This window comes from Lipotes vexillifer, unplaced genomic scaffold (genome assembly GCF_000442215.2).
Source record: "Lipotes vexillifer unplaced genomic scaffold, Lipotes_vexillifer_v1.1 scaffold76, whole genome shotgun sequence".
NCBI classification, from domain to species: domain Eukaryota; kingdom Metazoa; phylum Chordata; class Mammalia; order Artiodactyla; family Lipotidae; genus Lipotes; species Lipotes vexillifer.
Window position 1 is genome coordinate 3,186,482 of NW_006773751.1, and position 27,063 is coordinate 3,213,544.

Consider the following 27,063-nt stretch of genomic DNA (forward strand, 5'->3'; position numbering starts at 1 on the left):
CCCTATGTTATCTCCCTGCCTCCTGTCTAGAGGTAACCAACTATTCCGAATTTTAAGATTATTCCCTTGTTTATTTTTTCAGGCACCTGTCTGTATTCCTGCACAATGTATTATTTTACTTTTGCTTATTTTTGAGCTTTAAAACATCATACTTTACCTATGTGTGATTAAATTAAATAATATCAGTAAAGTTAGAATGGGTACACAGTAAGTGATTTTAAAGTGGTGGTTAAATCGATTTTTAAAAATATGGTCTGTGATTGCTTTGCCTTACTATTTTGTTTCTAAGACTTATTCATGTTAAGTACAGCTGTAATTCCTTAAATTGAGAATAAACTAATATGTAACTATATCACAATTTACTTATTCATTTTATTTGATAGAGTTTTAAGTTACTTGGCCCCTCCCTCCTTGTTGCTACAGACATTCTTGTAAATGTCTCCTGGTGCGCATGTACAAGAATTTCTCTAGCAGAGATATATACAGATATATACATACATGTATGTCTTACATTATAATGTTCAACTTTACAAGACAGCGCCACGTTGTTTTTAAAGCTATATCAATTCATACTCCCACTGACAGTACATAAGTTTCTACTGATCCACACGTGCTAACACTTGTAGATAATCTGAAATCCACATCTATCTCGTTGCTGAAACTTATTCTGGCAAAGGCATACATGATCTCCTCATTACTAAATCTTTAGACATCTCTCTTGGTCTCCTCCCTTCTGCTCAGTCTCTCTGCAGTATTTATACTATTCCCTTTGTTTCTTGGTCTTTACTGGCTTGAACCTTCCTTGCGTCCACCCTCCCTCCATTCTTCTTTTTCCTCATGTTCCCTGGAATTGGTATTCCCCATGGTCTGTTACTAATCTTTTCACCCTGCATGTACTTTTTCTGGATTATCTTACTTCTGAGGCTTCAACTGTCACCTAATTGCCGATGACTTTCCAAACCTCTGTATAGAACACACCTCCTGACTTTCATTTTCAATTTAACATGCCAAACTAACCATTATTTGTCCCTTTCCAACCTTGGTTAGTGATATTATTAACGGCTTTAAATAGCTCAAGCAAAGAGCTCAGGAGGAGCTTACTATCTCGTATTTTTCCAGATTAAGCTATTAGTGAATATAATATGATCACTGAATGATCAAGTAATATATTATATAATATAAATCAGTGGCTAGAAGCTGTCCCAATGTTTTTAAAATCAGGAAATACCATAAGAAATATCTACATATGACCCTCTTTTCCTTAAAAAAAAAAAAAAAAAAAGGCGGTGGGGGGAGATCTGGCAACAATGAGGTATAGCTGAGAAGGGTGTAGATACCATTATACTAGCCATTAAGGATGCCAGTTTGTCATAACCCTGTTTTCTTCTGCTCTCTTACTTCTGGTTTACTTCACTTATATACATTACCTGCTTCATTCTTGTTGTGAGCATTTGTAGGCCTTAGAGTATGGAACCTCTGCTATACCTATGTATGTCACAGGAATTTAAGAAATTAGTTCTGTGTAATAAGTAGAAACTATTGTAAGCTGACTTTAAATAAAGGATGTTGATCAACAAACAGTTGATGTTAGGGCCTGAGAAAGAGAAAGTAGCACAAGGTAAGGCAACGAAGAGGGGCAAGCACATGGTATGCATAGAAAGTAGAAACGCACAGGTTTTATCTAGAAGCAGCTATCAGCAATTATATGATCCAATGAGAGAGAGTGTGGCCGAATGCTTTGGAGATTCAAATCCCAGTTCTTACCGCTTAGTATGGAAGTCCTAAGCCAAATTACTTAAAATGTCTAAATCTGTGTCTCCTCAGCCACTGAGTTAATCAACATTCTTGATTTAATGAAATATAAAAGCATAGTTGGTACTCAACAATTACTAATTCCCTCTCCAGCACCCTAATTTCATAGCAGAAGAACTGGGCCAGAGGTAGGTAAAGTGACTTGTCTAAGTTCCCATTGCCAGCGGGGAGTCAGAATTCTCTTTTTTCTCCCACTCAGGCCAGGGTTATGTTTGCTTTTAAATCACAGCATCAACTAAGAATAACCGTATTCAGACAAGAGGAGCCATGCTGCAGAATGGGAGGCAGTGACATTATATAACATCAGAATTTAATTATATAACATTAGAATTAAAAAAATGAACAGTTTTATCTCAGAAACATTACACAGTAAGATATAACATATTACAACATCAGGTTTCTTACAACTTTAAAAACTTCTGAACTGGCAACTCAATGTTTAGAAATTCTTCTAGGCTATAAAGAATATTATATTATTTAGGGGACTGCCTCTTAGAACAGAGTCTAACTCTTGTTCTTTGTAATAAAAAACAAACTCATCAGCCTGCGCCTACTTCTAAGTGAAGTTGAGTACTATTTTTTCAGTGTTCAACTTAAAAGATCTCCGGGCAGCAGACTAAAATGTTTGTTTTATAATTGCCCGCTGAACTATGATAGTTTGTTTCCAGATGGTGTCCTTCCTTCAACCTGCACAGTCTCTCCTTGTTCGGAGCTTTTCAACCTCCTGCTGATCACACTACCCCCACCCCTATTTAAAGCTACAGAGAGGAAATCCTAAAGAGATTTTCCCCCCAAGTCTCCAGCAAATTTTTGGTGACGTAATATGTGGGCTGAACTGAGTCTCCTGAGAAAGAGAGGGAATCACTATTCAAGGGTACTGTATATACAATCTGGGTCAGCTGCAGCTGGTTACTGAATTTCTCCATGTGGCAGACAGAGCAAAGCCACAATGCTTTCTCTGCTGGATTAAAGACAGCCCGCAGACCAGGAACTTCCACTATACTACTTAAAATTACATAGGTGGCTTGTCAAATTCAATTGATTTGTGCTGTAAGAAGAAAAAGAAGTTCCTTAGTACAGCCTGGATTCAACGGTCCAAAACAAAAATGCAGTTGCCATTAAAGTCACAGATGAACAAACTTCACTGATTTTTAAAAGAGTAAGAGCAGCAAGTCTCTGGGTTTGCTTTATCAACAGATGCAAAAGGTATTATAATATTTCTTTTACTTTTATTTTAAAATTCTATGTATGTTGAAATGTATAATTATTTGTAGTAGAAATTTCAAAATCTCTTATTAATCAAAGAATTTTGGAATATACTACAATTTGTTTAGTCTGAAAAAGGTTTTGTTTTGCAACTTTATATAAAACTGGTCATTGTATACTTTATGATGATTAATGAATTATTTGAGGTTCAATTTAATGGTATTTAGTGTATATGTTTATAGACTGATGCATACATGCTGGGTTTCAGAAAACAAGTACTTTAGTGACATTAGAAATTTTAACAAGTAACAGATTAAATGTATAAGATTTACAGCACAGTGATTAAAAACAAAGGGATACAGACTAAAGAAAATAGTTGTAAACTCGGTTTGTTTCTCTTTACATAGCTACAGTGTATATGCTAAAGATTTACATATACTGTGAAGATATCTTAAAGTATAGCTACAAAACACAGCTAAGAAAATATAAAATTAACTGAAAGGCTCTGCAACAATACCTCAATTATAGCATAACCAAATATAACCTAAATATTAATATTTCATATTACTAAATATTAAAGATTTAAAACAAGTCTACGGTATTTCTTGCTAAAACTCAAATTTTTTAATAGTTTCATAGGTTTATATGTAACAGTACTTTAACCTGGGCAACAGAAATTAAAACTGCTACAACTGGAATTACGTGAAAAAGCAAAGCGACTGATACATTAAAAAATCCTAAAACCTTACAGATTAGAATTGAGGAGAAGAAATAAAATGTGATAGAAGTATTGTGTAAGTCGTCAGCATTAACAATAGCAAACAAGAACCCAGAAGATACAATTACTTAAATACATAATTAAAAGACCAAAAATGTAGGTCAACAAACACAATTCTTTCAATATTCTATCTGGGGTCTTTGTTTAATTGTATTACTAGAATTATTAAAAATAAAATTACTAGTTACCAACAATGAGCTTTAACACCAAAGACACTTAAATTTGTTATGATCTGGGGGTCCTCTGTCCTTTTAAAAATCAGAGAAATTCAAGGTAAGAATCTTCAACAAGCAAAAAATGGTAAAGCTAAATAGGATTTCTTCAACTTTACTTTCATGTCCTTTCCTTAAAGATTCAAAACTCTCAATACTGGGAGGATCTCTGTTAAACATATTTTACAAGAAATTCCGATAAAACTTCCAAACATTACTGGATCTGCAATACTGTCATCTCTTTTTTTGTTGTTGTCGCTATGAAAATACAGGACCTCAGTTAAACCTCAGTTCTTACTGAAGCCTTAGGCAAGCATTTAATCTGAAACCCAGATAACTATTTATCCCTTCCTTAAATATCTCCAGGGGATGAAATTGTTCTCAAGTCTCTTCCCAACACATAATTCACAATCTAGAAGTCTTTATCTAAGGTATCTTTGGTGCTTCATAAATTTAAGTTCATTGCCTCATGCTGTTTTCAGTGCGTGACACAGCCAGTTAAATGCCTCTATGCATTTACCATCTGAAAGGAAGTATATCCTAACTTTCATTTCTTCTCCCTACTAGCTGGCAATGCAGCAACTATGAAGAGAAATAGTACCAATAAAATTAACTCAAAGCATGGAAGGCTTTTTTTCTCCCCCCCTAAAAACAACCAAGCAAAGACATAGATTTAAACTTAAATATACTGTGACTAATTTACAACATTCTCGTGGGACCTAGGAAAATTTTAACATATACAGAAAGGTTTTATGATGTAACACAGATTTATGGATCTTTCACTTTAAAAACTGAACATATGTGGGAAAATACAAATAAGAGAATGTTTTCATAAAAGGTAAACAGTAAATGTATTTTAAAAACTCCTTTACTCATGATGTAGCTAGTCTACTCCTTAAGAAGTGTGGTTCCTTATTCAGCTTTAGGTGACAACGAAGTCATGACTTTTGTAAAGGTTAAGAGAATTGTATTTGTTTTTTTAAAAAATAAACTTTTGGTTGTCTCCTTTAAATATTAACTTAGGTCAGAGTCTCTTATGGTAGATAAGAATTCATCTTATGATTTAATTATACAGGAACCCACAAAGAGCCAAGGCAGAACATACCAAAAGGAAGCTATTGCTATTTTAATTTAGATTTGTATTTTCACATTTTTGTTCTTCCATGATAACACGGATACAAAGTCACATTAGCAGACTTGCATTGTATGCTCTTAGTTCTATAAAAATCTGTGTCTGATAGGAATACAAGATCTTCAGTCGGAAAACTTCAGAAAAGTCTACATGTTTTGAGGTTTCATGATACTCTCTGAATTTTCCTTGTTTTGGTAGCTTATTTCATACTAGTTTATTTAGATAAAATAATTTTATGATCTAAGAGTTTCCATTCCATTCCTGAAGTGACTGAAATGAGTGCATCTGAACACTGGATACGTTAACTACGTAGGAGAAATGCTATACGTTTACCCAGCAGGCTGATGGCTTCTATTTTACTGTCCACAGTTTTAAAAATAAACCACATCTAAATTCTATGAATCTGCAAGTATAACAAGAAATATTTTATTGGTTTTTGGTACAGGTAACTCTAGTATAGTAACTAGAGTCCTTTTTAAATAAAATAGATGACACTCGGTCTAAGTTTTCTACTAATGTCAGAAGGCAAAGTATGAAAGCAAAAAACTAAAAGTACTCATCCGAGTATACTTCTGGCTATCAGTCAGCAAATAGAAAGCCTTTGACACAAACATGGAATATTACTATGCACCTCCTTCCTATCTTATGTTAGGAAAAGAAAAAGAATTCTGTACATTCCATCCATTCTTTGCTTTATTTTCATTATCACCCTGTTTTGCAAACATTACTCATTTCATTTGAAAACACCGAAGTAAGGAGACATGGTTTTAGAAAGCAGTAGTCATCTTTATGACTCTAGTTGAAGAGTCCATATTTCATTGATACAACCTTTAATTTTAGGAGGCTTCATAATCAAGTTAGACAGGTAACTATCAACTAACAGAATACATATGGAGGGAAAGGAGTGACAGCAGAAAAGTCTGGGATATAAAAATGATCCACAAATACCTGTGCATAATTAAGTTAATGGGTCAATGTAAAGAGATGCAAACCAGGAAAAGACTGTAAAAGACACGGAACACAAAGTTAAGACTCCTCTGCAGTTACTACATGCCGAGGATAAAAATCACAGGTCTAGAAAGTTATGAGTAGAAGATCTGAATCCCATTTGAGTGTTTTAGCTCCTCCAGGTTTATTTCTTTGCAAAATGGTAGATGTTTACTTCACAGTGCTGTTGTCAATGCAAACAGTTAACATGAGTTAAGCACTCCAAAAATATAAGGGATTGTTACAGTGTTGGTGATAGAAAAAAGGATAGAATACGTTGCCATATGATGTAGTTGTTATTGAAAAACGTGAACCCTGGAGTCTTCTACCTGAGTTCAAATTCTGGTTCCATGTCTTAGAAGCTGTGAGGTACTTAACATCTGGATGCCAGTTTCTTCATTTGAAGATGAGGATAATAATAATCTACCTCAGAGGGTTATGGTGAGATGTAAATGATTTAATACCTGTAAAAGGCTGAAACAATGCCTGGCACTTAACACACACCCAATAAAGATGAACTATTGTTATTGTTGCATTGCTATTTATTAATAGCAGGCATAAACAACTTGGGACCTGGCTCCCCAAAGCAGAAAAAACAAGTACCTGGGTGGAAAATGGGATACAAAAGTTCTTAGTATATCCACTGCTATCCTTCAGAAAGAGCAGACAGGAATCAAGTTTATAAGAGAGAGAAGGTGGGCTATACTATAGCAGCTTGTTAATGAACCTGATGGGGTGACACATCTTACTCATTCTAACTGCTACTACTCTTTAGGGGAGGTAACTAAAGAAAAAGAAAGCAGCTTTGGTTCTTGGAACTACTCTTACGGTTTCCTCGAGTGTTTCCTATAGAAATTGTACTATAAAAGGCAAGTACGTCTCTGCCACAGCAAAAATGGAACATTCCAAGCACACATTTTAGCGTATGTGCCACTGCTATAAACACTGACTGAAGAGCCAGGGAACCTGAATTCTAGACCTGGTTCTAATATTACCTATTTGTGTGGCGTGGCCTTGGCTTTCAACATACCCATGGGAGCAAAGAGGTCTTGTCTTGAATGAGATGAGATGGTCTTTAAGGTACTTTCCAACTCTAACGATCAGATTCAATGACAGATGAGTTTCTTTCCTTGGTAATCGTTATAAAAAATTATTAACATTTTACTAAAATGAAGTTCAGTAGAACTTCTGTTAGAAAAGTGAACCTGCTGAATCATATATAAGCTTAGAGCATATATATGATTACGATTTAGGAAACACAATTACCCACAATAATGACTGTGAGCATGCTATCATTCTTAAATTTGTCATTAATCCCAAAAGGACATGTTACAAAAACAAACAAAAAATATGATGCTAAAACTTTCTGGTTTTAGATTTGTCTAAAAATATTTTTTTAATTTGATAGATAAAAAAGATACTTATTAGAGAGGGCCAATTTAATTGAAACCGCACAATATAAATAAAAACCACTGGCAACTTTCATATTAGTTAGAGAAGATGTTTTAATTAATGCCTTACCAACATTATGTACCATGTTCTAAGCCTTAAGATAGCAAGTGAACTTTTTAAAGGTAAGAAAAGTGTCTTATCAGGGTCTCAGAAGCCGCAAGAGCATCTAACAATATGCCTCAGCACACAGTGGGCACTCACCAAGATCTGCTCATTGAGCTGGGGAAAGAAAAGCATTACAATAAGGTGGTAGTTGGAGAGCTCATCTCTGAAACCTAATTTTTAAACAAATAGGAAGGTGCTTAATACTGAATTTAAGAAATTAATAACTTTAATTCTGGCCCAATTTATTAACACCAATAGATATGCAGTTTTTCCCTTAGATACTTTTTTATGTTACTGACTTTAAAAGTAGATTAATATCAATTCTTTTCTACTTTTTCCCTTCATCTTTTTTTTTTTTTTTTAAAGACGTCATACAACCTCATTTCAAAATGAAGGCTTTTATCTGGACCCTAAGTGTGCTATTCTTCCTACTAATGGGCATTGGACATTGCAGAGGAGGACAGTTCAAAATAAAAAAAATAACCCAGAGGAGATACCCTCGTGCCACAGATGGTAAAGAGGAAGCAAAGAAATGTTCATACACATTCCTGGTACCTGAACAAAAAATAACAGGGCCAATATGTGTCAATACCAAAGGGCAAGATGCAGGTACCATTAAAGACATGATCACCAGGATGGACCTTGAAAACCTGAAGGACGTGCTCTCCAGGCAGAAGCGGGAGATAGATGTCCTGCAATTGGTGGTGGATGTAGATGGAAACATTGTCAATGAGGTAAAGCTGCTGAGAAAAGAAAGCCGTAACATGAACTCTCGTGTTACTCAACTCTATATGCAACTATTACATGAGATTATCCGTAAGAGGGATAATTCACTCGAACTTTCCCAGTTGGAAAATAAAATCCTCAATGTCACCACAGAAATGTTGAAGATGGCAACAAGGTACAAGGAACTAGAGCTGAAATATGCTTCCTTGACTGATCTTGTCAATAACCAGTCTGTGATGATCACTTTGTTGGAAGAACAGTGCTTGAGGATATTTTCCCGACAAGACCCCCATGTGTCTCCTCCTCTCGTCCAGGTAGTGCCACAGCACATTCCTAACAGTTATCAGTATACTCCTGGTCTGCTGGGAGGCAATGAGATACAGAGGGATCCAGGTTACCCCAGAGATTTAATGCCACCACCTGATCTGGCAACTTCTCCCACCAAGAGCCCTTTCAAGATACCACCGGTTACGTTCATCAATGAAGGTGAGTTACCTCTTACTGTTAAAAATGGAAGTACAAGGTTAATATGTTTTATGGTTTATGAGACAATGCTCGTAATACATGCCTATTCTTCATTTTGGTGATGTAATTATACATGAACATTAAATTTTCTGTTTTTGTTTTCTATCAACCAAGAATTGATCTTAAACACATCTCTCAGCTCTAAGAGTTCATAGAAACAGTATATTTCGTGGAAAAAGTAGTCCTTCATCCAAATTCTTACAATCTAAGTTACTAGCATTGAGACAGGGATGAGTCCACAATCCACTCCTAACCTCTATGACCATCCTCTCGGACTCCAACTAGATCCTCATGACTGCTAAACAATCCTTTCATTTACCTCTTGATGCTCTTCCCATCACCATCTTCCTCAAAAGGAACATGTAATAATTTGCTTTCACTCTCCTAAAGCCTAGAATTAACCCCCTCTTATCTCCACTCTCAGCACATGCACCACCTACAGCTGTGCTGAGATTAAGTCTACTCAGGCCTAGGTTCCTTGTGCTTTCCTATCTTGAAAACATTTGCACAAAACCCATGCCTTCTTGCCCTCAGTCTCAAGAGGAAAAGATATCCCTCCTATTTTCCAAAGCTAAAATCCTACCTTTGTACCCTGTCACCATGTAAGTATAAGTAAGTTTTCAATACATTAAAAAACCTGAGAATTGATCCTAATATCTCTACCTCTGTTTCTAATTTCATTCCTTCTTTCCTTCATTATCAGTCACTGATCAAGGCGCCCAGAATAAAAAGATGAATAATTCATCTTTGTTTCAGTCTAGTAATAAGCTCACTGCTAACTTTCTGAAAACATTTATTTTACACCTACATCCAATTTCTCATAAGCCATTCTCCTGAATTCTTTACAGGTTGATTTGTTTTCTTGGAGTAAAGGGAAAAAACCCAAATGCCCAAAAGTAAAAAAAAAAAAAAAATTAATTACAGTTCATTCACTTACTTTTGGAAAAGGCAGGACAAAAAACTGCGCACAGACTATGAAATAATTTTAAACAACAACAAAAACACAGAACAAAGACAAAGACTGGAATTATGTACATCACAAAGTGGACGTGTCTTTCTGCAGCAGTTGACACCACTGACCATTCACATCTCTGCTTTCTTGGGCCTCTACATCATAATACTCTGACTCTTCCTACTTCTCTAGGTCCTTCAACTGGCATCTTTTTCCTTCTCCTATGGCTTAAAAAGGCTTTCTTGAAGATACTCTGTTTTAGAGGTCTATACTCCTTCAAGGCTACAAGTATCACCATTGCTCAGATGACTCCTGCATGGAGCTCTCCCTCTTGATTCTAACCAAAGCTAGATGTTTGCATCTGGATATTCGACCATTACCTCACATGCTGCTGCTTCCTCTATTGAAATGCCTTCTTTCAGCTTATCTGTCAACCTGGCAGACTTCAAGGCTTAGCTAAAATAGTGTCTTAAATGTTATACCTACTCAAATTCAAACAAACGTATCTAGATGGCTCCTTCCCCAAATTGCTGACTATGCCTTGACTATGTTTTTTACATCATATTACACTGGAGCTATTTGTTTGCATGTCTGTCTCCCTGCTAGACTGAGTGCTTCTGGAAGAAAGTGAACTGTCTTTTCATTTCTCTCTCTCAAACATCTAGCCAGGAATAGGTTTGGCATGCTGTACTCAGCACATTGTAAGCACTACAATAAATACTTGAAGAATGAATAAATAAGTTAGTAACTAAACCCTAAAACAATCTTTTCCCTAAGCTGGCATTCTCCTTTTAGAAATAAGTAAATTATTATTATAAAAGCAATAATTACTGAAGAAAATCTAGAAAACACTAACAAACTTTGTAAAAAGGTTTGCTGAATATCCAAATACTCAGAAATAAACTACAGTTAACACTTTGGTAATAACCTTCAGGTTTTTCTCACCCCTCCCGCCCCCATAAACATGGTAATCAATATTCTTCTTTCTTTCCTCTATTCTTCTTTTTTTTCCCTCTATGATTATACTCTCAGGATATAAATTTCTGTAAGTAAAATTGACAGGTAAATGGATTTTGACTTCTCTAGTTTGGTGTATGTTACTACCCGTTTTGGAATTCGCTTGGCTCATCTTTGACACTTCCCTCCCGTCCCACACACGCAGTCAACTAAGTTCTATCCATGTTGCTTTTCAGTCTTTCACGGATGTGTCCCTTATTTCTATTCAGAGCCAGAACTCTAACTTAGATCCAAATTATCTATGGAAGCAGCTAGAGGACACAGACATCCTGGACTTCTAGCTGGGTGACCTTGGCGGGGCTGGGGGCAGGTGGAAAGGGTTCCTCTGTGCCTTAGAATGTCTCTACTCTCTGTAACACAGACACATTTCTTATGTTCACTGTTGAATTATCAGTTACCTTCACATGTACACACAGTACTTGTACACACATCTAAATAAAATGCCTTCCACCTATAATACAAGCTCCTTCCTGGTAGATGGATACTGTGTCATTTGCAGATGCTAAATAAATGCTGGTTGACTTGATAACTACATTTTTATAGAGATTCTTAAAGTTGTCATTCCAAAGACCTTCATGAAAGTACTTTAACACATTCTATTGTACTGGAGTCATTCATTTTATAGTGTTCTAACTAACAGTAACAACTGGCTAGTGTTCCATTAAATTAGGCAAATGATCATTATTAAGATTTCCAAAGGCATAACGTGTATGAAATGATCACCTGGGTACAGAAAGAAAAAAAAAATTTTTTATATTCTTTTAAAATATGTCTTGTGTAAGCTTTTACTGTATACAATTTACCAGTAGTTTTTACATACAATTTATAAGTAAACATATCTGAAGTGTGTGAAATTTTTTTTAACTGATGGGATGCACAATTATGTAAGTATGGAGATGACTGCCATGGAGTATTTTCTGTGGGTACTGATCTTAACTGGAGGTATCACCAGTTCTAGAAGAAATGATTATTCACATATTCATACACTGACACACGAAAAATGCCTAAGCAAAATGAGATACATCAGTTCTAGGTTTTATTACACATTGAGCTGTAGTGCAAAAAAATCTAGTATTACAGACTTAAATCATGCTGAGGATTTAGCATATCAAAGGTCCCAATTAAACAGACTTTTGCTTTGATGAAACAATGGTGTATACATCCAAAATAAACCAATCCTTAATGTAAAAATTAAGCACGCACATAACTTTTTCTGTTATTCATTATTTATTTGTTGTTATAAGTAAGCATTAACTTTTTATTTTTTTCTATAAATGTTGGTCTCTGAAATTCAAGGACAATTATTAGCTACAAGGGAAACTGCACAGAATTAGGGAAACTTGTTTCCTTTGTTATTGACCCTGGGTAAGTCACTTTGCCTGTGTTTTCTCGTTTGTACAATGAGAGAGTGCTGGTTGGACTGGAAGATTCTAACACCTCTTTATTCTGTGATTCTTATCAAATATAAACTACTACAAGCAACAATAAATAGACTTGCTATTTTTTCTTTACATATAATGTGCTAAAATCTTTGTTCATATTATTCTTATGTCAGACTGGAAAATATGTCTAAGCTGTTTGGGTACTTGGCACAAAAAAGGGCAAAGATGGATGTCTATTGCTGTACTTACATATGCTTCTGGCACCAAGAAGTTCATATTACTGCACTCTACATGTAGGTACATGATCATTCTAAACTCTTTAAATGCATAATGTATATGTATTATTTAAAAAGTGTCCTAGCCAGTCACAAAAAAGTCAAATACTGTACAATTCCACTTATACGAGGTACCTAGAGTAGTTAAATTTGTAGAGATAGAAAGTAGAAATGGTGGCTGCCAGGGACTGGGGTGAGGGGAGGATGGGGAGTTGTTATTTGATGGGTACAGAGTTTTAGTTTTGCAAGATGACAGGAGTCATAGAGATTAACTGTATAATAATGAGAATGTACTAATGCCACTGAACTGTATACTTAAAAATGGTTAAGCTGGTAAATTTTATGTTATATATATCTTACCAGCATTTTTTTTTTTACATCTTTATTGGAGTATAATTGCTTTACAATGGTGTGCTAGTTTCTGCTTTATAACAAAGTGAATCAGTTATACATATACGTATGTTCCCATATCTCTTCCCTCTTGAGTCTCCCTCACTCCCACTCTCCCTATCCCACCCCTCTAGGTGGTCACAAAGCTCGGAGCTTATCTCCCTGTGCTATGTGGCTGCTTCCCACTAGCTATCTATTTTACGTTTGGTAGTGTATATATGTCCATGCCACTCTCTCACTTCGTCCCAGCTTACCCTTCTCCCCATCCCCGTGTCCTCAAGTCCATTCCCTAGTAGGTCTGCATCTTTATTCCTGTCCTGCCCCTAGGTTCTTCAGAACCATTGTTTTTTTTAGATTCCATATATATGTGTTAGCATATGGTATTTGTTTTTCTCTTTCTGACTTACTTCACTCTGTATGACAGACTCTAGGTCCATCCACCTCACTACAAATAACTCAATTTCGTTTCTTTTTATTTATCAGCATTTTTTAAAAAGGTGTTTTAATGACAATTTAATATTTTCGTTTAAAATGGTTATAAGAAAAATGCACCTCAAGAGAACAAACTTACTATGAACTTATGCCAAATAACAGAATACTTCTGTTGGTTTACAATAAATAATCTCCAGAAACATTACTTTCCCTCTACCTAAAAAACAAAATGTTTGAGAATGTAACTATACACTTGGCAAACTGCCATCAAAAAAATTCTTAACTGTTAATGTTATTCATTGGCTACATTTTGGGTTAGTCTTTCATAAAAGAAAACATTTTCCTTTTACAAATGGTGTATTTATAAAAATAAGTTCATTCCTTGTAGGTGAATGAAGTTGAGAAAGTTCCTTCACAGTATGTTAGAGAATAGATCTGAATACCAGGAAACTTGGATTCTGGCCAGGCTTTTCCTAGGCCCAGTTGCTTCTTTTGTAAAAGAGTTTGTTGTGATGATTAAATGAGGTGATGCATGTGAAAATGCTTTGTGTACAGCCTGAATATCATTATTACATTTTTTGAGTGCACTTTCCAATATATGCCTTGCCACGTATGGGAATATAAAAGGTAAGCTTAAAAAGTTAAATTTGAAAAACAGTCATTAGAAACTAAAAAAAAAAATGCTTTTTAGTGGGTAAAAAGCTAATTTTCAATTATTTATAATGCTTCCTGTTAGTAATTTTAAAAATGCAATTGGTTTCAGTGGCATATTTATATTAGCACTTAAACTAAGAGAAACTAAAGAAGACTGGTTAAGCAAAGGGGCTGAAATATGATTCCATTAACCAGTTATAAAAAATAATCGGTATATTCTTAAGTAATTTCAATATAAAAGCTCAGGTTGCTAACTGCATTTTAAACTTATACATTAATAAATTAATTCATATTATTACAAAAAAGAATCTATTATCACTTTAGAAAGTATTTGCCTCAAATTTCCCATTCCAGAAATGCTGTTGAATATACTTACCTTATGCTTAACTCACAACCCAATTAAAAAGTTTACCTCTTAAAAGATTTTACTTGCTGACCAATTATTTGAAAGCTCTAAATTGGTTATGTCTTTTGTCCTATTTCTCCTATCACAAAGAGCACAGGATTGGGACAAAGTAAGAAAATTAATGAGGAATTCAGCAACAAAAAGAAAACGATTTTCCTTTTAACTTAAGTAATTAAACAGTTTCTTTATAGAAAGAGAATAGGTAGGTTAAATAAAGACGGTTCCCAGTAAAGGTGCTATTCAAAGTATGAAACCTCTTGTCTTTTGTAGCCCACTGTTCTGTTCAAAATACGGGTTCTTAATGAAAAAATACATGTTGGAAAATATGTGGCATGACTGGTCAATATTTTTCTTTCTATGATGAATCAGACCTGTTAACTGGAGTTCGTTAGTCTTATACAAATTTTAATCATCAAAGAAACTGAGGAAGAAATAGACTGGTCCTTCAAATTCAATGTACAGAATTCCATTTTCCCGCTTTGAGAAGAATGCAATTGTGTCACAGAAGATGACTATTTCAAGATTACTCAATGCAAGTCACAGATGTAGAAAACAAACTTATGGCTACCAGGGGGAAAGGGGGGGTGGGTAGGGATAAACTGGGAGATTGGGACTGACATATACACACTACTACAAATAAAATATTATAGATAACTAGTAAGAACCTACTGTATGGCACAGGGAACTCTACTCAGTACTCTGTAATGACCAGCATGGGAAAAGAATCTAAAAAAGAGTGGATATATGTATAACTGATTCACTTTGCTGTACAGCTGAAACTTACACAACATTGTAAATCAACTATACTCCAATAAAATTAAAAAAAATTACTCAATGCAAACAAAAGGTTAATAAAATTCCTATTTTGAAAGAAAGGTACTTCCAGTCTATACCCTTTGAACCATTAATAACAAATTCCTGAATCATATATAAATATCATAGATAAATAAATCAATTAATTTATTTCTGATAGTATAAACCAGCAAGTTAAAACTGGCTTCTCAAAAATAAAGCTCCTACTTTTTTACTAGTCATTTTAAGAATTCCTGTTAAGCATTTTGTATGGTACAGAGAAAGCAGTAAAATATTTAATGTAAGAATGATCTATAACCTAATTCTACAGCAGAAAATGAATAAGATATGCAAGTTAATAATGAGAAAATATTTATGCCAAGACCAACAGTATACACTGGGCTAAGACAGGTTAATGGTTTACTTATAAAAATAAACAAATACTAAATTTTGATATTTACTATCTTTACTGACAAGAAAATAAATAGCTATAAGCACTGCTAATTTTATCCAAATGTCTTGGAAAAGAATTTCAACCACATTTTCCTAAGCCTTTATATCAACCAAGTCTAACAGGCATCCAAACTGTAAACATGAAGCCCACTACGAAAAAGTGGGTTGAAAATTAAAGCTGAAGATAATTTTAAATTTGCATAAATTGAAGTCTTATCAAATCAAAGCTGGATCTAGAAAACCCAGAACTCCCCAGTTTGCTTAAACATCCGAGTGGGCTTATTAAATAGCAGGAAAGGGACAAATGGCATTTTACAAATATTCTGTCAAGATTCAAAGTCCTGATGTTTCTAAATATTTTAACAGCAATTCAAATAATCTAATGAAAGTCCAACTTGTGAATATATAGTTAAACATAAAATGTAAACTGTCAAAACTGTACTCAAATGAGTGCAGAGCAAACATTTACAAAGATGACATTCATAGAATAAGCAAATTTCTGAAATAAGAGAAATATCTGTATGTATTGCAACAAAACCACTTCATGTGTGCCTTAACTACAATATTAATAGGTTTTAAAATAAGAACAATGCTCCTCAGATATCCTTGACTATTGTGAAAGTGACAATTTAGAAAAAAAATCTGGTTAACGTGGTAAACAACTATGATGACTGCATTCTTAGACTGAAGAAATCAATTTCAACCGTACAGCCGACCTCAAGAGCTCTTGAGGTACCACCCTCCAACCACTGACATTTCAGACATGCAAAATTTGTAACTCCGCTGGAACATCAAGTTCTCTTCTGTCTCCACGCCTCAGCACATTTCACCCATGTGTGGCCTTGATCAGACCCTCTACCCCTAATGGCCAAACTCCTACTCAATCTTCACAACTCAGCTCAGATGGAGCCGACTCCAGCTCTTCCCCACAAATCTAGGTAAGCTAATTCTTAGCCAGTGTTCCCGGGTGCCCTGCTGACTCAATCAGAGTACTCAGCAAGCTGTAGTGGAGTTCTCTCCCCCCACTTCCTACTGGACTCTATGGTTGTTTCCTTATCCCTGGAGCCTAAAGATTTCTAGGCTATCATAGATGCAGAAAAGACATTTCTGGGAAAAATAATGCAGAACTGAGGAAACCACTGAGGCTGCCAGGAATCATTTAGTTCAACAAATATTTGGGCACCTAAGTGGGTTAACCTGTGGATACACAACCAAAAATTACAGTTCTTGCTTGTGAGTAAACAAATAAACACGTTACCATGCATTACACAAAATAATTTAAGATTGGACCTGGAAATCATACTTCATTTAAACTTCTCTACCCTTCTCTGACTTGACTACAATGCGTGTTTCTGTAACGTGAGGTAGCTCATACGTGACTGATAAAAAAGGAGAATAATATCAGCAAAACAAAGTGGTCATATTGATTCATATGGAATTTTCCCCAAGCATATTAATGTTCTGTGCCACAAGTAACTGCAGCTGAACACAAAGTATGCTAACAGCTAACATCAGCTGCTATTTTTAGTGCACAGTTTTGCAGAACACGAGATTTTTCAGGAATACGTTATTTTTCTGCAATAGAAATGACTGTATATTCATCTTTGAATAGTCGCATTAAATTTATGAATTAAATAAACATTTATTACACAAGCTCCTTAAATTACGCAGTAAGGGTCAAGGTCAGCAAAGAAGAAGAAAAGGGAACTAAATTACTGAAGATGACTACTTTGTAAAGCATTGTGTTAAAGGCTCTGAATACTCTGTAATTTAAATTCAATAACTGAGAAGGTAGATAGCATAAAAATAATTCACACTGAATTTAAATGGAATGTGATCTAATTTATGGCCAGTCTGAAAAGGGCAAACATTATTTTTAGAATAGTCCTCCCTAGCTTAAGAAACTATTTACGAGCTTTCACAAACTAACAAATATCCTCATGACTATAAAAGCATAAATTCTTAACAAAATTTTAGCAAATCAAAACCATCTATACATAAAAATGATAACATGACAAAGTTGAGGTTATCCCAGGAATAAAAGGTTGGTTTGACATTAAAAATACAATCCACAGAATTTATCATATTAACAAGAAAAAAGAAAAATCATATCATCATGTCAGTAGATAAATAAAAAGCCTTTGACAAAATCCTAAATCCATTCATGGTAAGAACTCTCAACAAACTAGGCAATAGAAGGAACAAGAATTTTTAAAGTAGTTATTACGGCTTAAAGGAAACTATGTTCATAATAAATGCAAGACTGGAATCTCAGAAGAGAAATAAAAACGATAAAAAAATAATCAAATTGAAACTCTATAACTAAGACATTTAATACCTAAAATAAATATAACCCAAGAAAGATAGCATTACATATTTCCAGTTTCCGCAAATTTTTAATAGTAATCTGTAGTGCTTACAAGTCACTGTATTATAACTTTTAAAAACCTGAAACATAATAAAAACATCGACTAGAGAATTGATCATCTCTGATTTTTGTGTGTGGTTTTCAATTTCCTTGTTATTTAAAATGTGAAGTCAACTTAGTTGATTCATTTGCTTAACAAAAATGTATTGACCATCTGCTTAATAGTTAAAACAGTGATGACATGAAGTCAGAAGAAAAACAAAAACAGTCTCCATCTTCAAGGAGTAATCTAGAGGGAAGAGTTTACAGTCTCTAAGAATCCCTTCTAATGACGTAACTGTGGAACTGTTTATTTAATGAGATTAATTCTACCCCAATAACGCCCCATAAGGGACCCTGTATATACTTGGCACAGTATAGATAACACATTCCTCAAAATTTCAACAATCCTATCATCATTACAGTACAGACTTTCTTGGATGAATTTTACTTGACTAAACTCTCTTACTTTCACACATTTTCTAAAAATTCTACATGTCAGAATTTAAAAATTTTTAGTAAAATATAAAATTTGACAACTGAAATTTCTATACTTTTTTGGTTGTTCAAATAGATCTTTAGGGTAATTCTTATTTCTGAACCACTTCATATCTTGACATACTTAACGAAAAAAAATCAAAGCATCAAAACGCTGGAGAAGGGTGAAACTAAATAATGTTCAGTAAAACTAGAAGCTATCTTTCTTTAGGTCAAAAATATGGAAATCACACGTTCAAGAGTCAAGACACTCTACAAATGATTTTACAAAATGTTTTGTCATTTTAAAATTTATGAAAAACTTATCAGTGGATTAAAAAATAGGGAGTGTATTCATAAAACTGTGAGATAACATGGGGACAACTGTAGCACAGCAGTTCAGAGCATAGATGCTGGGATTAGAAAAAAGTGGGTTTAAGCCTATGGTTTAAAGACTAGTTAGTTAACTGTTTCATCTATAGAACATCTGTAAACTATCAGAAAGTCATTGTGTAGATTAAATAAGAAAATTACTATCAGTCATATAAATTGATACAACACTTTAGAAAGGCATTTTGCCAACATTCCTGAAGTGTATTCTTATGAACTGTTGTATGAGGGAAAAAGTTAAAAGATTCCAAAAGTTTGGGAAACTGGTTTACTTCAGGGCTTCTCAGTCTTTAATATGTGAATGTATATTGTGTTTCCGAAAGGGTAACATAATATTTAGCAGTCTAAAACTTATTTGACTGTGGTATGCCATTTTCACTGAGCATCTCAAGGGACTAGTGTGTTCCACTGAAATCAAATTTTGGAAACTAAAAATTGGGCACTATGAAGAACTGTAAAGCTGTTTGTACCATTTTGATCCAGTAGATCAATCTTGCAACATTTTTATAAGTATGAAAAAATGAAGCCAATAAGAAGACACTTTGTACAGTGTTATTTATAATAGCAAAAATCAGATAAAACCTCAGTGTCCAATGGCAGTGGAATAAACATGATATATCAACAACAAAGATTGCATATTACAGCTACTGTAAGTGCTAGAATGGAGACTGTAGTCCAATGGAAGTGTTTGTTAAAATAAAAAGACAGAATCCAATTTTCTATGTGTGTTAGAACTATAACAATACAAAAATGTATGTATTTGGACAAAGACTTGCAAGAACAGTGGAAGATAAAACAAGTTAATGTTGCAGATAGTGGGACTAGGGTAATTCTTTTATTTAGCTTTTTTTAAAATATAAATTTAGTTTCTTTAACTTGTATTGTGTACACAATACATAAAAAGTGGTATCTGTAAAGAAAGATACAAAGGTAAGTAAGACTCTTGACTAAAAACTACTTTAATATGGCTCTTTTCCTATTAAGTTTCCTGGCAATCAAAGATATTCTGATTACAGGACCATTCAAAGACTGTCAGCATGCAAAAGAAGCTGGACATTCAGTCAGTGGGATTTATATGATCAAACCTGAAAACAGCAATGGACCAATGCAGTTATGGTGTGAGAACAGTTTGGATCCTGGGGGTTGGACTGTTATTCAGAAAAGAACAGATGGCTCTGTCAATTTCTTCAGAAATTGGGAAAATTATAAGGTAAATCAGTGTTTCAGACGCGGGGGAGAGGTAGGAACAAAGCAGCTCTTGCAATAATAGTCATTATATGCAATAAATAAGATACACAGTTAAAAAAAAACTATCCATCTGTTTTTCTTTATCTGCATTTGTCAGAAAGACAATTCTCATCTCTGGTTTTAAAGTCAAAATTAAAACGCAGAAAGGAAACTGAAGATGTACTTTAAAATGTTTCCTTTCAGTCTGAATGACTTACATATGTATTTAATTCTTTGCAAAGACTGATCCTAATTTCATTTTCTAAGACGACAACTGCTTTTTTAATCATGACCACATTTGTGCCCATTATCAAGTATATTTAATCAGAGATAAACAGTCCTAGAAAAACGGTCATGTGCTGGAGGTCCTATACTTTATATTTACTTACTTACTTATTTATTTAAAAGATTTTTTTGATGTGGACCATTTTTAAAGTCTTTATTGAATTTGTTACAATATTGCTTCTGTTTTATGTTTTGGTTTTCTGGTGGCAAGGCATGTGGGATCTAAGCTCCCCCACCAGGGATTTGAACCCATACCCCCTGCATTGGAAGGGGAAATCTTAACCACTGGACCGCCAGGGAAGTCCGGGAAGTCCTCTACTTTAACAAGGGGAAAAAATCCTGCAACACAACCCCCCTGAAAATACATTTAGTGTTAAGATCAGGTTTACCAAACCTATATTCTGCTGCATACCTGCAATGGCAAATGCTTACTGAAATAGGATAGTTAACTGATTTATTATGTTTTTCAAATATTAACCTACAATTTTTCAAAGAAGGAGCTTTGAAGATTACTGTTTTATCTTCTTACATTTACTAATTTTATTTCTAATAGAGTCAAAGAAGATAATTTGTTCTAAAACAGATACTATCATTTTTATTGAATATCATAAAAATGTTAGATGTCCTATTTGTTTGACTATGGTGGGGACAATATCTATATACAAAAAATTGTTTCTTTTTATGAGTATGAGAAATCAGGAACCCTTTTTAAGGGCCTGGGTAGTTTACGTAGTTAATGTTTTTAGTCACTATGAATAATTTTACTCCCTTCTGCCTTTATCTTATTTGTAAAGTTTGGAGGTAGTTGTACAAATAAATGCTGACTAAATTAAGAGAAAGCAAAACAAAACAAAGTGATTATATGGGACTTCAGTAGAACAGGTGATCTACAAAAGTAGAAGGTCACATTACCACTTAAATTGTCAATATTATTATGCTATCAAATGTTTAAAACTTATCTATAAAAAGTTTACTATCTCTATAATTATTCATGTAAGCATGCTCTCTGTTTATTAACAGAAAGGATTTGGAAACATAGATGGAGAATATTGGCTTGGATTGCAAAATATCTATATGCTTAGCAATCAAGATAATTATAAGTTGTTGATTGAATTAGAAGACTGGAGTGATAAAAAAGTCTATGCAGAATATAGCAGCTTTCGCCTGGAACCTGAAAGTGAATTCTATAGACTGCGCCTGGGAACTTACCAGGGGAATGCTGGGGATTCTATGATGTGGCATAATGGTAAACAGTTCACCACACTGGACAGAGATAAAGATATGTATGCAGGTGAGTAAGAAAAAACTGATGTGTATTCTCTGTAGAATCACCACTTTCTACACATTAAATAGAACCCTGTTATTAAAGTATTGCCATTAAAGTCTTTTCAGAAAGGTCGTTTTGGACTCAGTCAAAGAGAATACAACCTGCTGAAAGGAACAGCTTTTAGGAGCTCTTCTCTAAGGCAATCCCAAAGTGTGAACTCTGTGAACAAAGTTCTGCTGTTCTAACTTGATGGGGTGGGGATGGGAAACAAAACATACTCATCTGGAAATAAAACTTCCAACTGCCTAAAATTGCTAACAAATCCCACTGGACCCCTACCATGTGCTAGACACTGTTGTAGGTGCTGAGGAATACAGCAGTGAACACAAAGTTCCTGCCCTTTTGGAACTTACTTTCTAGGAGACAAGATGATTTGTTAGGTGGTGACAAGTACTTTAGGAAAAGTAAAACCGAATAAGGGAACAGGGAGTGGGTGCCATTTTATGTGGGTTGGCCAAGAAAGGTAACATTTGAATGTTACCTGAAGGGAGTGAAGGAAACAATCCATTTGGGTACGCTGGGTAAAGGCACTTCTTGGTAAAGGGGACTAGCAAGACGACTGCAGCATGTGGTACAGGAATAGCAAAAAAGCTTTATTCAGAGGGGAAATAGTCTCTTTAGAAAGACTCATTTAGGCCATCACATAATTTTTAATTTAATTGTCACATACTTTTGCCTTTTTAACCTAGGTTTCTGGCTCTGATAAAGACATACCCCTGAAAGTTGATTAATTTTTACATTCAGCTGTGTCTTGGCAAGCAGCGCATAGGACTCTATTTCACACCGGCAAAAGAGGAAAAAAGGAAAACAAATATGATCATAATACATGCCTTAATTATAGAAATTCATTTGACTGCTAATAGTACTATTTCATATTTTTTTGCTATTTTGAAAATCAATTTTCCCCAAACTTTACTCTGTTTAGCAACTCCATATCCTTCCCTCCCGATCTCTCCAATCTCTCTCTCTTGCACACAAAAACTACTTGCATTTTATTTACCCTGCTAGCCAGAAAATTAAATCACTTAACAACAACAACAAAAAAGCATGTACTAAGCAAAGGGCAAAATAAAAATGGCAATTCAAGTGATCATTCAAGTAGGTGATACTTAAGCAACAGTAACAGAATAAATGAAGAAACAACACTATGAAGATAAAGGTAACTGAAATCAGTAAGAAAAACTCACATTGTTCTAAAAGTAGAATAAGTATTTGATGGTTTACAGAGTACCACACTTAGAAGAAACTTTTACTCTAATGTCTATATTTTTTCCTCAAAGGAAACTGCGCCCACTTTCATAAAGGAGGATGGTGGTACAATGCCTGTGCACACTCTAACCTAAATGGAGTATGGTACAGAGGAGGCCATTACAGAAGCAAGTACCAAGACGGAATATTTTGGGCTGAATACCGAGGTGGCTCATACTCCTTGAGAGCAGCTCAGATGATGATCAAGCCTATTGACTGAAGGGAGACAGTCTCCAATTTAAATGACATAGAACTCTATTTTTCAGTTCCTAAAAATGTAAATGTTACATGTATATTATTTTGCACAATTCATTTCTACAGATACAGTTTTTTAAATGAATTTTACTACAACTATAAAAGGGGATTTATGAATGTAGTCTCATCTTCCCTTAATATACTGCAGATTATTTGTATCTATAATCCAAGTTATTTTAAAAATATTATTGACTAATTACAGGCAAAGTTTGTTCTCTAAAATGTAAATATTTGCCACAATGTAAAACAAATTTTAGCTTTATTTTAAATCAAAATTCAGTCATGTTCAAGATCCTTATCAATTTATTTAAAAACTTTATGAAAATGCTATAACTTCCAATGGAAAAATAATTTTAAGATTTCAGCAAAATAATACATTTATAAAAATATAGACAGGAAATTAGAAGAAAACTCTAGTTTTGCCAACATTCTACATTGAATAAAAGTTACTTCAAATTGAATTTGTGCCTTTCACATGAAATGATTAAATATGAATTCTTGACAATATATTTTATGTCAATTTCCCAAAAGAATTAAGAAACCCACAGTATTAAAATACATATCTTTAAAAACAAAAAATAACGTATGCCGTATTTAAATGGTCAATTTATAAAAACAGAAATATACAAATGAATTTTTCAATATTATCTTCATATGATTTGCTGAACATCAAAATCTCCTGAAATCTATTTTATGTTGTTATATCAGTAAAGTGTTGATATTACAAAAGTGCAGAATATTTAGTGAGCCAATGGTTTAAAGAACTGAATTATAACTCTAGGTTTATTTATTAATACTTTTCCCTCCCTAATTTACTGATCTTTACTATTTAGAAAAAACTTGTCTGCTAGTCAAGTCAGAAAGCTTGGACAGCTTTACAAGCATTACTGCATACTAACGGGTGAGACTAAAACAACTTCAAGAAACTGTTAGATATTTTTCCAATACTGAGATTCAACAGCTTCAGAATGGAATACACAGGGGTTTGGCTAGTCCAAACTGCCAATTCCAGTGTGTGTGTGTGTGTGTGTGTGTGTATCTTTAACTCATCTTTGCAACTAACAACTTTATTACCAATCTTCCAGAACAATTTTCTTCTAGAAATTACATTCTGCTTAGAGCTGACCTTCCCTTAATTCATTTGTAAACTAAAAATTTTAGAGAAATCTCTTGAGACTTTTGCTCAACCAATCAAAACTGAAGATAATTATCTGAACAACTCAAGTCCATCAACACGACCAATGTTTTTGCTCTGCCACATCTCAAAATAAAACTTCTGGTGAAAGAAAGTAAGAGAACATCAAACCCTGAAACCCTGATGTTATTCTTTGCTTTACCTGTGGTCATTTCGGGATGGCTTTAAAGTCCCTCTCCACCACCCCCAGAACCAGAAAAATCTGCTGTAAGATTTCTGGGAGAAATTAGGCATCTAATTGTTTCATCAAATCTTAAAATTTTACTAGGGCATTCCATTTATTTGCAGAACTACAGCATTTCACTTAAACCCTATTAAAGACAAGTCTTAGAGAATTTTCACAGAAGAGGAATATTATTAAAGCTAGAATCATGTGAAAGTCAACAAACTAGAAAACTGTGCTGAATGCTAACTGCCTTGGCCACAGGGTCCATTGTGCTCTCCTTTATAGAGGTGACATAGCTCTGCTCTGAAGTTCCTGGAAAGCTTAAGAATGACTTAGGCAAGTGAGTTCCTTGAGATCAAGGAATAAGAAGCAGTATTGGGCTTCCTGGTGGCACAGTGGTTGAGAGTCCGCCTGCCGATGCAGGGGACATGAGTTCGTGCCCTGGTTCGGGAAGGTCCCACATGCCGCGGAGCGGCTGGGCCTGTGAACCATGGCCGCTGAGCCTGCGTGTCCGGAGCCTGTGATCCACAATGGGAGAGGCCACAGCAGTGAGAGGCCCGTGTACCGCAAAGGGAAAAAAAAAAGAAGCAGTATTATATCAGCTAAGCATAGGTCCTTAAGGCAGAACTGCTTGGGTTTGTGGCCCAGATCTACCAGGTACATGTGTTCCCTGGGGCAATTTATGAATTCCTGCCTCAGTTTTGTTATCTATAAAATGGAGATAACAACAGTACCTAGCTCACATAGTTACTGTGAAAATCAAAGGAGGTAATACATGTGGTAAAACATTTAGAATAATGCCTGACACTAGTAAAGTACTCAGTAGCCTTTAAGTACCAGATTACTACTGCTCATCTATGTACTTTCTGCATTACCTATCATGGTGCCTTGCATAGAGTGAGTAATAAATGTACTAAAAGAAACAATATATCCAAATTTTCAGGTGCAAAATTACACTGATCCATGATCTTCATTTGCAAACCTAACAGCGCTATGTCAGCTGTTACAGCAGGTAGTTAAGAGAATGGGCCGTAAGAAAAATTAAGGTAAGAATAACTGTGGTAAGGGATTTCAGCCTAATGAGAATCTTGTCAGAGATTAGATAAGTCACATATATGGCAGGGAAGGTCCGACAGCTAGCTACTTTACAGGTTACCAAGGAATAAGGTGTGGTTGCCCGACATTCAGTAAGATTGAGCTATAACCTTGCAGCTGGTTTATAGAAGGATTATTTATGCTTAGTTATTTTTAATAAATGAAATGAAGCTTATCCTAAAAATGACTTAGACTCTATTCTCCACTCAATGGGATACTATCAATGTCAAGGAAACTTGGCATCTCTGAAGTAGACTTTTAAAACATGAGATATTGAATAAGGCCAATATTAGAAACCATCCTGAAATTTAGTAGATATGAACTAACAAGCTTATCCTCAGGCTCCAAGCCTGGTTGAGTATAAAGATCAAATTTTCAGTCTAATATTCACTTGACTCTATTAGTCATGATACAGGAGTGCTAATTCTTCTAGCATTATATTTCTTAGGACTCCTACTGGTAATAATATAATAAGCCTGTAAAAACTTCCACAATCATGAAAATGTTTCAAATTACTTATAAACGTTCACTAATGTGATATGATTTTTATACATTTAAATTAATCAATGGTAAGTTAAAAATTATTACATCCTAACAATTTTTTAGTCTTTTATTTAGTGTCTGAGAAAATAAGAAAAGAATGATTCCACTTACGATGATGCCATGACCCCTCCTCAAAAAGCCATCTAAAAATAAGCTCAGTTTTCAATTTTATCAGTGGGGTCAATAGTTATTACATCGTAATTCTATAGATAATTACAGGAAAGACTGAAGAATGAACTCAAAATTAAAACTAAAGACAGATTTCCAAAATATTAATATAATTCCACAATGCTTTCTTTGAACTATAAATGAAATGGTTATAATGCATATCTTTATAGCAAGTGAATTTAACCTCCCTTGTCCCAGTTTCTTCACTTATAATATATGAATAATATCACGTATCTTATAAATTGTTGTTAAGAATTAGATAATTTAAAGTATACAGTGTTGGGCATAGAGGATTAAGTTGCAAATAAATGTTACTTATTAAGATTTTTATTATTAGTCTCCTGTTAAGGTTTGCTAAAAAATTTACAAAATACATTACTGAAATATCAGCTGTTGGAAACACTACTGGCAAAGCTGCTGGAACTGGGGGAACCTGATTCTGTTTATGATTAAAATGCAGATCTGTAAAGCTTCTACACATGATATTTTTTAAAGATATAAGGCCACTAAGAGAAAAACTATGAAAATGGGAAAGAAATCAATGTAACCCCATCCCCAGGCTTTTTTTTTTTTTTTTTTTTTTTTTTTTTTT

The 27,063-nt window shown here is 34.4% G+C and overlaps 2 protein-coding genes across 3 annotated transcripts in view; one reads left to right on the forward strand and one right to left on the reverse strand.

The window, feature by feature from the left end:
- RALGPS2 (Ral GEF with PH domain and SH3 binding motif 2) overlaps positions 1 to 27,063 on the reverse strand; it is a 155,432-nt gene that overhangs the window by 39,143 nt on the left and 89,226 nt on the right. The window lies entirely within an intron of this gene.
- ANGPTL1 (angiopoietin like 1) lies at positions 8,070 to 23,650 on the forward strand. The gene is made up of 4 exons (XM_007448527.1): positions 8,070 to 8,896; positions 19,979 to 20,172; positions 21,495 to 21,765; positions 23,082 to 23,650. The coding sequence occupies exons 1-4, from the start codon at positions 8,074 to 8,076 to the stop codon at positions 23,267 to 23,269; spliced, it is 1,476 nt and encodes a 491-aa protein (XP_007448589.1). The 5' UTR covers positions 8,070 to 8,073; the 3' UTR covers positions 23,270 to 23,650.